This window comes from Giraffa tippelskirchi, chromosome 4 (assembly GCF_054371585.1).
Source record: "Giraffa tippelskirchi isolate mGirTip1 chromosome 4, T2T-mGirTip1v1.2.pri, whole genome shotgun sequence".
In the NCBI taxonomy this organism is placed as follows: Eukaryota; Metazoa; Chordata; class Mammalia; order Artiodactyla; family Giraffidae; genus Giraffa; species Giraffa tippelskirchi.
This window is the reverse complement of record NC_137278.1, coordinates 3,416,378-3,430,177: the sequence shown is the minus strand read 5'-3', so window position 1 is coordinate 3,430,177 and position 13,800 is coordinate 3,416,378. Positions and strand designations below refer to the sequence as shown.

The 13,800-nt window shown below is 61.3% G+C and overlaps 1 protein-coding gene across 2 annotated transcripts in view; it reads left to right on the top strand.

The window, feature by feature from the left end:
- CCDC187 (coiled-coil domain containing 187) overlaps positions 1–13,800 on the top strand; it is a 45,888-nt gene that overhangs the window by 12,719 nt on the left and 19,369 nt on the right. For both annotated transcript variants that reach the window (XM_081590652.1, XM_081590653.1), the window contains 4 exons: positions 18–112; positions 3,669–4,231; positions 4,569–4,656; positions 9,028–9,140. In XM_081590652.1, coding sequence (XP_081446778.1) covers positions 18–112; positions 3,669–4,231; positions 4,569–4,656; positions 9,028–9,140 — 859 coding nt within the window. The remainder of the gene's footprint in view (positions 1–17; positions 113–3,668; positions 4,232–4,568; positions 4,657–9,027; positions 9,141–13,800) is intronic.

The following is a 13,800-nucleotide window of genomic DNA, read 5'->3' as shown; positions in this document are numbered from 1 at the left end:
ATCCTTCTCTGCTTTAGGATCTGGAAGCCGCCGCGGGGCCAGGGGCGCCAGTGCTGCAGTGGAACAAAGTGACTTCCGGCATGGTGCTGGGGGACCAGGAGGCCCCGGGCAGGTGGGTGTGCAGGGGCCGGGGCTGGACTTCCTTGGGGGGGCTCTCCCGGGCAGGGGTTGGCTCGCTCTGCCCAGAGCCACACAGAGCTGGTGATGAGGGCTGCGCTGGTTTCCATTGAGGTGAGATTGATGTCACGTAAAATTAACCTTTATAAATTGAACCATTCAGGGGCCTTTAGCACGTTCACAATATTGTGAAACCAACCACCACCTCCGTCTAGTCCCAAAACATTTCATCACCCAAAAGGAAGCCCAGTTCCCATTCGCAGTCACCCCCGCCATTCCTCCCCTGAGCCCCGAGGCAACCCCAGTCTGCTGTTTGTCCTTATGGATTCACAAGTCCTTTTTTTTTCCGTGTACTATACAGGATGTCCTTGTTGGTTATCCATTTTAAATACAGCAGCATGTACATGTCCATCCCAAACTTCCTAACTATCTCCTCCTCTCATCCTTCCTCCGGGCAACCAGAAGTTCATTCTCTGAGTCTGTGAGTCTCTTTCTGTTTTATAAGTAAGTTCCTTTGTGTCATTTCTTTTTAGATTCCACATTTAAGGGATGTCATATGATTTTTCTCCTTCTCTGTCTGACTTATTTCACTCAGTATGACAATCTCGAGGTCCATCCATGTTGCTGCAAGTGGTATTATCTCATGCTTTTTTATGGCCGAGTAATATTCCATCATATATACGAACCACATCTTCTTTACCCATTCCTCTGTCGATGGGCATTTAGGTTGCTTCCATGTCTTGACTGTTGTAAACTGTGCTGCAATGAACACGGGGTTGCATGCATCCTTTTGGATCACGTTTTTCTCCAGATATATGCCCAGGACTAGGATTGCAGGGTCATATGGTACCTCTGTTTTTAGTTTTTTGAGGAACCTCCATACTGTACTCTGTAGGGGCTGTACTGATTTAGGTTCCAACCAACAGTGGAGGAGGGTTCCCTTCTCTCCACAACCTCTCCAGCATTTATTGTTGGTGGATTTTTTTTGATGATGGCCATTCTGGCTGGATGGATTCACCTGTTCTGGTGTCTCATGTCAATTGAGACAGCACGGGGCCTCTGTGCCTGATTTCTTCCTCTGAGTGTGTTTTCCAGGTTCATGTGTTGCAGCCTGCGTCAGGATTTCTTTCCTTTTTATGGCTGAGTAATATTCCACTGGGGCATCTCCCACATTTTGCACACCCATGGTCAGCTCATGGACTTGTGGGCTGTTTCCCCCTTTTGGCCGCTCTGATTGAAACATCTGAGCCCCTGTTTTCAGCTCTCTTGTGCACGCACCCAGGAGGAGAGCTGTCCAGTCATGTGGTAACTCTGTGTCTAACTCACGGAGGAACTGCTGGGCTGTTCTCGGCTGTGACCACACCGCTTTGCATTCCCAGCAGCAGTGCAGCAGAAATCCAGTTTCTCCCTGTGCTCGCCCGCACACCGTATCTGTGCTTTCCCCCTTGCTTTCATTTTCTCTTCGCTGTCACTGCTGTGTGTTTTCATTTCGTGGGGGCAGCAGTGCCGGCGGCACCTCCCCCGGCAGCATGGGAAGTGCAGGGTGGGAGACCTTCTGCTGCCTTTCTGGGGGACTGAGCGTCCAGGCTCCCCAGAGACTGCCCTTCTCAGTGCTCATCCCCATGGCGAAGGGCTGTGGGCAGTGCTCTGTGGGCTTCAGGCCAGGGCCAGCCCCTTCCTGGCCACCTGCCTGACGATGAGGGGAGGGCAATGCGACAAGGAGCTCACAGCCGGGTTCCGAGAGCGTTACCCACTTGTGGCCGGGGAGAGGGGCGGAACCAGGGGGGCTGAGGACAGGGGTCCCCGCAAGGCACCGCCCCACCGGAGCTGCCTGCCCTGGGCTTGCTCTGAACCTGCGTCCTGGCTGCGCCTTTGGCAGCCAGTGTTCTGGGAGGGGGCTTTGGGCTGACGCCCTTGGAGCTCAGCACCCACCCCTCTTTGCAGCCGCTCGCCTTGGTGGATTGGACACCCTCCCCTGAACCCTGGCTCCTGGAAGTTTCTCTCTCTGGCTCCTTTTTTTTTGTCTTAAAAGTGCACCTACCTGGGCCACTTGCCAAGATTCGGGGTCCACAGGGCAGCCCAGGGGTCTGCATCTCTTTTTAACTTCTCAGTGTTGGTGTCTGGTCACATCCAGATGAGGACACGGGTCCAAAGTGAACGTGCGCACACTGAGCGCACGTGTCACCTGCCCCGGGGCCGAGAAACCCATCCCACCCCAAGGGCAGCCCCCCATCAGAAAGGCTGCAGGGGTTCTGACTGTCCGGCCCCTTCGGCTGGACATGGCACTGGGGGATGTTCATCTCCATGGGCGGCGCGGCTGCAGGTCCTTCGTCTTGCTTCACTGTGTCCTTTTTTTTCACTTACAAACATTTAACTTAAAATACACATAATGTCCCCTTCATGGATCACAGCCTTGTCATGGTGAAGAGGCTTGCAAAACTCAGTGAAGCTATGAGCCATGCCATGCAGAGCCACCCGAGATGGACGGGTCATACTGAAGAGTTCTGAAAAAACGTGGTCCACTGGAGAAGGGAATGGCAAACCACTCCAGTGTTCTTGCCTCGAGGACACCATGGACGGCATGAAAAGGCAAAAAGTTATGGTACCGGAAGATGAGCTCCCCCAGGTCAGAAGGTGTCCAGTGTGCTACTGGGAAGGAGCAGAGGGCAATTACTAACAGCTCCACAAAGAATGAAGTGTCCAAAGCGCAAATGACGCTCAGCTGTGGGTGTGTCTGGTTGCTGAAAGTAAAAAGTCTGATTCTGTAAAGAATAATATTGCATAGGAATCTGGAATGTTAGGTCCACGCATCAAGGTAAACTGGACATGGTCAAGCAGGAGATGGCAAGAGTGAATATCAAAATCTTAGGCATCAGTGAACTAAAATGGACAGGAATGGAAGAATTTAGTTCAGATGACCATTATATCTACTACTGTGGGCAAGAATCCCCTAGAAGAAATGGAGTAGCCCTCATAGTCAACAAAAGAGTCGGAATTGCAGTACTTGGAGGCAACCTCAAAAACAACAGAAAGATCTTGGTTTGTTTCCAAGACAAACCATTCAACATCACAGTAATCCAAGTCTATGCCCCGACCACTGATGTCGAAGAAGCTGAAGTTGACTGGTTCTATGAAGACCTACAAGACCTTCTAGAACTAACAGTATAAAACGATGTCCTTTCATCAAAGGAGATTGGAATGCAAAAGTAGGAAGTCAAGAAGGCTGTGTTTTCATTCTGTTGAGTGGGTCTTTTGACACATACATGTTTTTAATTCTGAAGTAACCCAAGTTGCCTATTTGTTGGTTTGTTACCAGTGCTTCTGGAGTCACATCCAAGAAATCATTGCCAACCGGCCTCCTTCCTCCTAACTGGTGCACGTGGTCCGTCGTGATCACTGCGGTCACAAATGGACGCAGTGAATAGACACTGGGCCAGGCCCGGAAGCTGCTTCCACGTGCATCCCTGCACACGTGTGTCTCCCACGCGCATGGAGATGGTTGCCACTCCCCCGCCCCCCCAGGCTGACCCCTATCCCTTCTCTCCCTGCAGCTTCTGCCTGTGTTTGAACAGAGCTTTGAACCCCACCAAGACTCTGGAGGTGGGAGGTCCCTACGATGGCTGGGAGGGCGCGCCCCTGCTGATGCCGGCCGGCTCCTCCCTGCACACCCTGAAGTTCCAGGACCTGAGGACACACTACCCGAGCCCGGGGCTCTGCATCTACCTGGACCCTGAGGAGTCGGAGCGCCTGGGCATGCCGGGCCCCCTGCACTTCCGGTACAAGCAGGCCCGGCTGCAGGCCCTGGAGACCATGGCCAACATCCTGAAGCAGCGGATAGACGTCCTGACGGACAAGCTGCGCCGCTCCGAGGCAATGGACGCGCTGGTGGGGCCTGGCCCAGGGCCGCTGCCCTCCAGCTCCAGCACACCGGCCTGCCCTGGAGCCCTGGTGCCCAACGTGGGCCAAGGGGCCCCCTGGGACTGGGCAGGGCTGCCGGCCAGGCCGTTTCTCTCCACCACCAGCTTCCCGGATGAGGAGCCGGTGCGCTGGAGCCCTGGCTGGGAGCGGCTGCAGATTGCGAACCCCAGGGCCCGCCATGCCAGCGAGCCCATAGGTAGGGCTACCCCCAGGCCCCGCCAGCAGCCAGGGGACCTCCACTTTCTCCTTGCCCCTGGGTCTCCTCCCCTCGAGGGGGGACGATGACAAGACCCCAGCCATTGTCCCTCTGCGCCTGCTATCACCACCTTGCCTTGCGGGGGAGGGGTGGGCCCCGGTCCTGAGGTTGACATCCCGCCCCCTCCCCGCCCTGCCTCTGCAGAGGGGCGAGAGCGCGGACCCCTGTGCCTCCTGCCGTGGGGATGGGGGGACCGCCTCACTCCCTGCAAAGCGGCAGCCCCTCCCCACGCCGCCGGCCTGTAGGAAGTGAAGTCCCGGGGCTCCTCTCTCGAAAGGTTTCACGTACGATGGATGCTCCAAGCCGGACAGGAGGCTGGCAAGAAACGTGGCTTCTTTTCAGGCCCTCAGCCCCTTCGCAGGGAGGTAAGGCTGGGCACCGCCCTCGAGCGCCCTCATGCCCCCTGGGGCGGGCACAGCCAGGCCGGCAGGGTGACACAGCTCCTGGCCTGTCCCGGCAGAGACGCGGGCCTCGGACGCCTCTGGCTGGGCTGCGCGCAGTGGGCCACGTGGGGCTCCAGTCGCCCAGGCGTCCCTGGGTGGTTGGCAGGCTGGTCATGTCCTGGGCGTGTGGAGGCAGGGAGTCCTCCATCCAGGTCTCTTGCCAGTGTCAGGTCCTCAGGACCACCTGCCACAAGCCCTTGAACAGGCCTGTCTCCAGCCCTGACCTTCTCTGAGGCCACTTCACACGGGTCCCTTTTCATCAGTGGTTACAAATGGATGACTGGCCTGGGGCAGGGACACCGGGTGCCCTCAGCAGCCCCACTGTCACCCCGGCCAGCCCAGCCCGGGCCCGCGAGGCCGCCTTAGCAGTCACTTTCCTGGGGACGCTCTGCCGGGTGCAGCCTCACACCAGGCCCCCCGGCCGTTCAGCTGTGGCCATCCTGGCCTCTCTGTCCTCCAGCTCATGGCCCCCACAGCCATGTTGCTGCCCAGTGCCCTCAGCCCCTGGGGCCCTTGTCGGCCCCTGGACTTCACCGAGCAGCTGTGGCCCCATCTCCTCCTGTAAGGACTGCCCGCTCCCACCCCAAGGACCATTCCTTCAGCCCATCTGCCTGCCCCTCTGCCTGGTGGCTCCCGCAGGCATGGGTCCCTGTCCAGCCCTCCTCCTTGGCCAGCAGTGCCCTCCTGGCCCCCAGCCCCACCGGCCTCCTTCCCAGTGCTGCACCAGGAGGGTCTCAGACACCCCGGCCCCTCCCCTCTCTGTCCTGGGGCAGCTGCCCCTCCACCCCCACTCCCCTGGACAGCCCCTCGCAGGCTGCCCCCTTACCTCGTGCAGACACAGGTCCTCTGCGACTTCAGGCTCCACAGCTCAGAGCCAAGGGGGAGGGGGGCTCCAGAGGGGGTCAGGCCAGTCGGGGGAGGCCCCCAGGGGGCTGGCCAGAGACACTGGGAGGGAATCCTCACCACCCACTTCGCCAGGTCTGTCCTGGGCTCGCTGCCCGGGTTGGGGCCTCAGAGGGCCGGCTGGGGGGTGTAGTGCTCATGAACAGAGAGGACAGTGGAGGGTGGAGACTGGCTGTGGTCAGAGAGCCAGGAATCCAAGTGGGGCGGGGGAGGGAGCCCAAGGCCCTCGCACGGGGTAGGGGGGTGGTCAGCGCAGATCCCAGGCCTGTGCTGAAAGCACAGGCCCCACCCCCAGCCTGCGCCCCACCTAGGAGGTGAGGGTTGCCCGTATCACCCTGATTCTCCCAGGGCTGCTTCACCCTCCTCCCTTCCCCTCCCCGGCCCAGCCTCAGTCAGGTTGTGGATCCTCTGTGTGTGCGCTCAGTTGTGTCCGACTCTTTGTGACCCCATGGGCTGTAGCCCGTCAGGCTCCTCTGTCCATGGGATTTTCCAGGCAAGAAGACTGGAGTTGGGTTGCCATGTCCTCCTCCAGGGGGTCTTCCCGACCCAGGGATTGAACCTTTGTCTCTTATGTCTCCTGCATTGGCAGGCGGGTTCTTTACCACTAGCGCCACCTGGGAAGCTGGAATGGAATTGTTGCCACCAGTAGGGGTCAGCATTGGGCCAGACTTGGCCGTCTTCAGCCCCTGCACTTCCCTCCTGCTCCTGGTCTAGACTCGAGAAGGGGAGGGGGGAATGGGAGGCTCCAGGGTGGACAGCCTACATCTGCACGTCCCGCCGCTGGATGGCCAGCAAGGTCCTGTGGGCTCATACCTCAAAGGTCTCAGAGCTGGGGAGCCTGGGGACTGTCCCACCTGAGGGGCCCCCAAGTCATAGAGCCTTCCCACCAGGGGCACGGTGTCCCCCTCCCCACCCCTCCCGCAGCCTGCCCAGGCACGGAGAGACCGCAGAGGTGGAAGTCGTTCAGAGCCATGCCCTGGACGGCCCAGCGCCCTTGGAGCCCAGGATCGGGGCCCCCAGGAAGTCCCCTGGCCCGGCCCCCCCTTCTAAACTAGCAGTCACCACTCACTGCTTCCCAGGGGTTGCTTTGTGGCCGTGCCTCTGGCGACCTCCCTCAGTGCCCCGTGAGTCCTAGGCTGCAGGTTACAGCTCCGCTCCCCAGGGCCTGGCCCATCCTGCCTCCGCTCACGCCAGTTCCTGAGTCGGGGTGGGTCTCCTGCACCAAGTCCTTTCCTTGCTGGGACCGCAGTGCTCAGCGGCTGGGGGGGGGACGGAGCTTGTTACCTGCATCACGTGGTGGGGACACTAGGGCTTCCCGCCCTGCCCCCGCACCCCCAACAGAGCTTGGGCCCCTGATGCCCATCCACCCCCAGCCCGTCTGGAAGGAAGGATAGAGAGTGTGTGGCCCAGTTGTGTGCCCGCTGTCACCCCGCAGGCCTCCCTGAACCTCAGGCAGTGCTTTCAGCACCCTGAGGGGTGTGTGCTCATCCCTATTTTACAGATGGGGAAGCTGAGACTGGCGGAGGAGAAGTGACCTGCTTAGGGGGAGGACAAACCAAGGTTCAGACCCAGGGCTTGGACTCCAGAGCCCATGGTTTTTCCGCTACACCCCCTCCCTGGCCAGTGGTTCTCAAATTGTTCCCCTGGAACTCGTTAGAAAATGCAGTGTCCTCCCCACCGAACGCCCCCATCCCAGCCCTCCTGAATCTGATATGCTGGGGGTGGGCCCCATGATCAGGCGATTCTGGTGAGAACCACTGCCCTAGAAAAAATCTAGACCTGCGGTCAGCAAGCCACCGCCCCTAGGACCCACCAACAGTCTTTGTAAATAAAGTTTTATTGGCACGCAGCCACACTCATCACATTTACACAGTGAGTATGGCTGCTTTCCTGCCACAAAGGCAGAGCTGAGTGGTTTCCGTGGAGAGAGAGACCCTGGGGCCCACGGAGCCTGAACATGGCTGATCTGTCTCTCTGCGGGAATTCTGCAACCCTTGATCTAGATAATGGAGGGGGACTACCTTGGGGACTGATGGCCCTGGAGGACGCGGCTCCTTCCTGCCTTTTGCTGATCCCAGGTGGGGGTTACAGCGCCCCCCAGGTTCTGGGTTGGGAAGGAGGGAGCGAGAGAGTCTGGAAATGACCCTGCAGCGACCTTGCCCCCTGTGCCTCCATGCCCAAGCATTCCTGGAGCAGCCCCTGTCGCTACTGCCTCTGGGAACTCTCCTCCCCTGACCGTTGGAGCCCGTGGTCAGTGCTCCCGCCCCAGCACCCCTGGGGCCATCCCGGGATCAGCCCCTGGGCCAGCCCCTCACCTCCTCAGCATCCCTTGTCTCAGTCCCAGGCCTGCTGCCTCTTTGTGGAACAGTCTTTTCACGCCATTTCCCCTGCGGGGTCGGGGGCTAAGCATGGCAGGTGCTCAGCAAACACCTGTGACTGTGGATCCGGCGGGGCTGGAGGAGGCTGCATCTCCATGGCCCACAGGTGTGGCCGAGTCTTTAGTCACTTGAGGGGGTCCTGGGTTTCTGGGTTGCAGGAGGGAGAGCCGCATACGCTGATGAGACGTGAAGTGAGGTGGGCTGTCAGCACCGCTCGTCCGAGCCCAGCACACGCCTCTGGGGCTCAGGCCCCTAACCTGGGCAGCTGCCACCCACCCATGCTCAGGGGCTCGCCTGCCCTACCTGGGCTGCTACCCTCTCGGGAGGGGCCCAAGGCCATGCCTTCCTCCTCTTCCCGTGGGCAGACATGCCAGGCAGCTCACCCTAATGGAGGGCAGGTCTCTGACACCAACCAGACCAGTTTGACTCCAGCCTTCTTGGTCACCCAGCCTGTTGAGGCTCCTCTCCGGCCAGGGTGGCAGTGCAGGGCATAAGAAGACCGTGGTGAGGTTAGAGCTCAGCCATGGGCCCCGCTCCACTGTGGGCCTGGTGGACAGTGCCCCCTAGCCGATGGCCGAGGGGGCGGAGATGAAGGACATGCCCGTCATGAAGCAGATGAAGGACTGTGCCCGTCACCCCAGAGTGGGTGCTTTGAGCGAGCAGACAGAGGACAGGAGAGGGCTTTCGAGCAAAGGGCATTCTCACGCAGGCCCCAGCACTGGACAGGGACCGGGGGCGCCGAGCGCTCCTGGCGGGAGCGGGAGCTGGTCCCCCCAGGAACGAGCACAGCGCCCCAAGTCACGGCTCACAGCTCAGGCCCTGACGAGCCAGGAGATCCTGCGGGTGCAGCCACCCCCCGGGCCTCTGCTCACAGGCCCAGCCCCTTTGGCCCTTGGGTCTCCCTGGGCGCCGGGCCTGCAGGAGCCCAGCCTCCTGCCCCTTCCCCTGGCCCCCCAGCTGTCTCCTGCCTCGGGGGTGTTCACTGCTCACACAGGTGTTTGTGTGTCTCCAGCTCACTCAGGGTGCCGGCCACGCCAGACCCCCGCAGCGGCTCCCTGCGGCTGGAAGAGATGCGCTCCGCCAGAGGGGCAGGTTTGGTCACGCCCTGGACTCTCCGGAGCTGTGGTAAGGGCGAGCCTGTGGATAGGCCCTGGGCTGGCTGGTCAGGTGGCCAGGGAGGTCCTCTGGGGACCCCCTCCACTGCCTGACGCTCAGCGAGGCTCTGGGTATAGAGAGATGCTTTCTTACGTGGAGCGTATCCATGCATCGGTATTAAAGCTTTTTGGAGGCTTTCGGGGCCCAGCCACTTGCTCTGCGCTCCTGCCATGCCTCTGTCCTGACTTGACCCTTACCCTCACGAGGGTCGAAGGCTTGCTTCATCCACAGCTCTGCTCCTGGGGCCCAGCCTCCTGCCTTCTTTTCTGCTGCCGGAGGGATTTTATTTCCGATTAGAGCTGAGGACGCTTGCCCAGAACCCCAGAGCTGGTGCATAGCTGGGGCCGTGGGGGTGGGGTGCCCGCCGGGTACCCTCCTGGGTTCAGGCCTTCGTCCTGGCAGCGTGCAGAGTGGGACATGAACTGGGGGACTGTGGGATGCTCTGCCCAGTGGGGACTCAGGGAGGGGTGCAGCTGCGGGGCTCTGGCCTGGCGCTGCGGACTGAGCGCGGTCCTGAGAGGTCTGGGATGCGCGTCCGTTTCGTCCTCATTTTTCAGTTGGTTTTCTCCAAAATAAGAATGAGACATGTTCACGTCTGTCGGTAGGAGAACTGGGCACTTGCAGATGCATTCAGAGTGAACCCCCAGACCCTGCCCTGCTCGGGAGCAGCCCCAGATAAAACCTGCCCCTCCATATGGGCCCAGGCGGAGCTGCCCGTCTCACAAGGAGGGCGGTGAGGCCTGTGGGGTCTGGTGGCCTGTGAAAGGCCTGAGGGGGCAGTTAGCAGCCCCCAGATCCCCCTGGTGCCTGCAGGAGAGGTGGGAGGGAAGAATTTCAGCCTTGCACGCTGGCGTCCTACAGTCCTGGGTTCAGAGCTCAGGGGGTGTGGGGGACCCCTCGTGGATGAGCAGCGTCCCAAGAGATTGCCCGCAGCGGTGCCCCCAAGAGACACTTGCCCCTCCCTGGAAGACAGAGGGCCCCTCAAGCCAGGCTGAGCGAGAGGTGGGGAACAAAGCCCGCTGCGGACCAGAGGTGGGCATGTATGAGCTGTCGGACACACACACACACACGTGTGTGTGTGTGTAGAAGGGGGTCCCGGGCCCTCTGAGGAGGAGGGTTCTGTGTCAGTCCATCCTGCAGTCAACGCCCCCCCTCCACTGCCCCAAGGTCTGGGAGACCCCCCGGCCTGGGGAGGGGACTGCCGGGGAGCCCGCTGGTCTCTTGGCTCACCCTCCCTCTGCTCACTCAGCACCAGCTCGCTGAGCACCTGCTGAGTCTGGCATGGACTGGGCACCAGCCCTGCCCTCAAGCAGCCTGCCTTTTAGGAGGTGGTGGGCAATCAAAAGATGCCCCAATGACCACCAGCAGCTGTCAGATCCTGGGCAACCAGCGCCCAGAGGGAGAGTCTGCCCGGAAGTGGGTGGATGCTTCCAGCACCAGTTTCCAGGAAGTGTGGCCCAGTGAGGGGCATGAGTTACCCCAGGGTGCCCAGGACGAGCCAGGACCAGGACTTGGGCTTGGATGCCAGCTCTTTGTCCACCCCTCTCTGTTGTCTTGGTTGAGCAGGACCTGGGAGCTGGGGCACCTTTGACTCGGGCAGCCTTGGCTCGTTGGGACCATCAGCTGTGCCCGGTCTGTCAAATGGGGTCACACTGGGACTCAGGGGCCAAGACAGAAAGCAGGTGGGCCGGGCAACAGCAGTGCCCTCGGCCTCCACTCCTGCTAGTCCGCAACGCTCCCACTTCGTCCTCTCGGGCTGCACAGCCCACGTGTGCCCTGTACTTGTGTCTGCCCATGCAGGGCGGGCAATGCCCAGGGTGGTGGCAGGGAGGTGGTACAGTGTCTCTGGGGATGGGCAGACCCACCCGGATCCCACAGTGAGGGCAGACAAGGGCATCCTCCTCTCAGCATCCCCAAGGGAAGGGCCGTCCACTGCTGGTGGACAGGACGACATGCCTGGACGGTGGACCACATGTCAGGGGTGGGGGCAGTGCCAGCTCTCCCACGAGTCACCCCTCAAGTGGGTAGCCTGGGGGGGGTGCCAGGGGAAGGCAAAGGAAAACAGATCAGCAACTCCTCCGTGCTGAGCTGCCTCTTCCCCAGGGGTGCCTCTCGGCGGGCAAGGGGCTGGGCCACAGACCTCCCAAGGGAGGAGGGGCCTGCCTTGAGGGTGCCTGGCTGCAGCCCACCAGGGGGCCCCCGCTCCCCCGCTGTGCCCCCCAAGTAACAGAGCCGAGGCAGAGTGCTCCTCCCCACCCCACCCCCTCCCACAAAGACGGCCTCCTGGAGCCTCTGAGGTCTGTGTGGGCAGAGCTGTGGGCCAGGCCCCCATCCCCCACTCGGCTGAACCCCAGCAGGCCAGGTGCCAGGCCAAGTGCTGGGTCTTCCAGAAAAACCCGCTCCTCTCCCAGCTCTGCCTGCAGGTGGCCTTGCTGGGAGGCTGGGAGCCAAGCAGGATCTTGGAAGCCTGCCACCAAGCAGCGAGCACAACCCAGAGTGCCGGCGCTGGCCACTCCCACCAGACGCCTCCTCCAGGAAGTCTCCCGGATGACACTTGGGCTGGGTCAGGTGCTCTGCTCACCCGTCTCAGCGTGCTTGGTGGGAGTGAAACTCGCGTGTGTGCCTCTGTCTCTGTGGGCCAGGAGAACCTGAGGGTCTGGCTCTCCTTGCAGCCCCGGCTCCTGCCTGGCCAGGTGCTTGGGGAATATTTGCTGAATGCATGAATGACCTCCTAAAGGCCCTGAGGCCCCTGGGCCTGCCATGTGTCACACATGGCAGCTCACTGGTGTCACTCTGCCTCCAGGCAGGTCCCAAGCTCACGCACCTGTTCAGGGAAGAGAAAGCCAGCGCTGAGAGAGGCATAACCCCCAACGCCGAACAGTGAACGGCAGAGCGGGGACAGGGGCCCAGCCTTTCCCACTGGCAGCAACACCGGCCTAACAGAACTTTCTGCAGTGACAGAGATGTTCTAAATTCTGGGCCATCTGATATGGTGCCCAGCAGCCATGTGTGGCTGTGGGGCCCTCTGGGATGTGGCCAGTGCTACTGAAGAGTGAAGTTTGACATTTTTGTTTCCTCTGAGTTTAAACGTGAGCAGCAAGGGCGGCTGGCCATCGGACAGCGAGGCTCCGGCCCTCAGACACAGCAGCCTCTCGCCCAGGCGAGGCCTCATGGGCTTTGTTTCAGTTTGCGGCCGTGGGCCCCCAGCCGCAGCACAGTCAGGGAGAGCACACCTGGTCCTCAGCGTCCCTGTTGCCGTTGGCAACAGTAACAGTTGCCACGTATGTGTTTAATCATCCCGCTGGAGCCACAAGGCCACCAGGCCCTCTGGGGTGGCAGGTCGTGCTGGATTCTTGGGGCCCCTCCCTGATGGTCATCAGGAGTTGAGGAGCGAGGCCAGTGCTGCCGTCCTCTGCTCAGCAAGGCCAGCTGCTCCGTCGGCCGGGGCCGCATCTGTCTCGGGGAACACTTGCTTTCTTCCGGATCGCACCTCAGAGCTCAGGGACCCGCAGCCCAGGTCTCCCTGGTGACCTGTCAGGGGTGCTGGCCTGGCCAGGGATGGCCATGAGAGGTCTGCACCTCTTGGAGCTGCAGCTCTCGGGGCCTCAGCTCTCTGAAGCTTCCAGGCCCCTGGAAGAGGATCAGCAGAAACTCAGTGAAGGACCGGGGCACCTTCTTTTCAAGCCACAAGCAAAAGCAAGGGAGGAGAGGCCCCTTCTCCAGGGAACTGCCGGGCAGCTGGGAGCACGGGGGAGCACGCCAGGCATCCCCCAAGTGCCCCGCACATCAGCTGGCCAGAGCCCCCGCCCCTCCCCTGGGCTCCGTGCTGCAGAGTGTCCTCAACGGCGTGGAAGTGCCCAGGAGCCGGCTGGCTGTTGTTCACAGCCCTTTGGCCGCTCTAACGAGGGAAGCCGAGCTGCCCTGTTTCTGGGAAGCAGGGCGCCATCCTCCTTTCTGCACAGATACCAGGGATGACCCAGGAGCTCATCCAAGAGCCACCAGGAGGGCTTGCCGTCCACAGACCCGAGGCCTCTCCTGGGATGGGGGCACCCCATCCTCTGTGCCCTCCTCTGCCGGCTCTCATGGGGGTCCAGCTGAGAAGATGGAGGGCGGGGCCAGAGGAAGCAACGCTCGCCGCCCCTGCCTCTGATTTCAGTCATCCCCCGCCACCCCCAGGCAGCCTCCGAAGGGCCAGGCTGGGTCCTTGGGGCCACCACCAGGAACCAGAAACCCTTGGCTGCCTGGGGAGCCTGAGGTTTTCGAGCCTGCACTCTGGATAGTCCCAGGGAGGCCGCGGGGCTGTGCCCTTCGGCCTGGGTCACCACACACCCACAGGGCTGTGACCCTTATTAGGGTAGCCACTGGGTATCAGAGCATCTTACCACGGGGATGTGCCCACGGAGGCTCTCATGGACTAGCGCTTTGTTCCAGGGCACCTGGCGAGTGAGCGGTGAGCCAAGGCCTGTCTGGCAGCAAAGCCTGTGTTCTTGGCCCCGGCCATGTGTCTGCAGCCTGGGGTCATCGCTCCCAGGGGAGGGTGGCTGAGGGTCAGGCAGGGAGAGCCCCCCCACCCCCCGGGGCAGGGTACAGTAAGGCAGCAGCCTCTCTCCTTGCCCTACAGGCTGGGGGC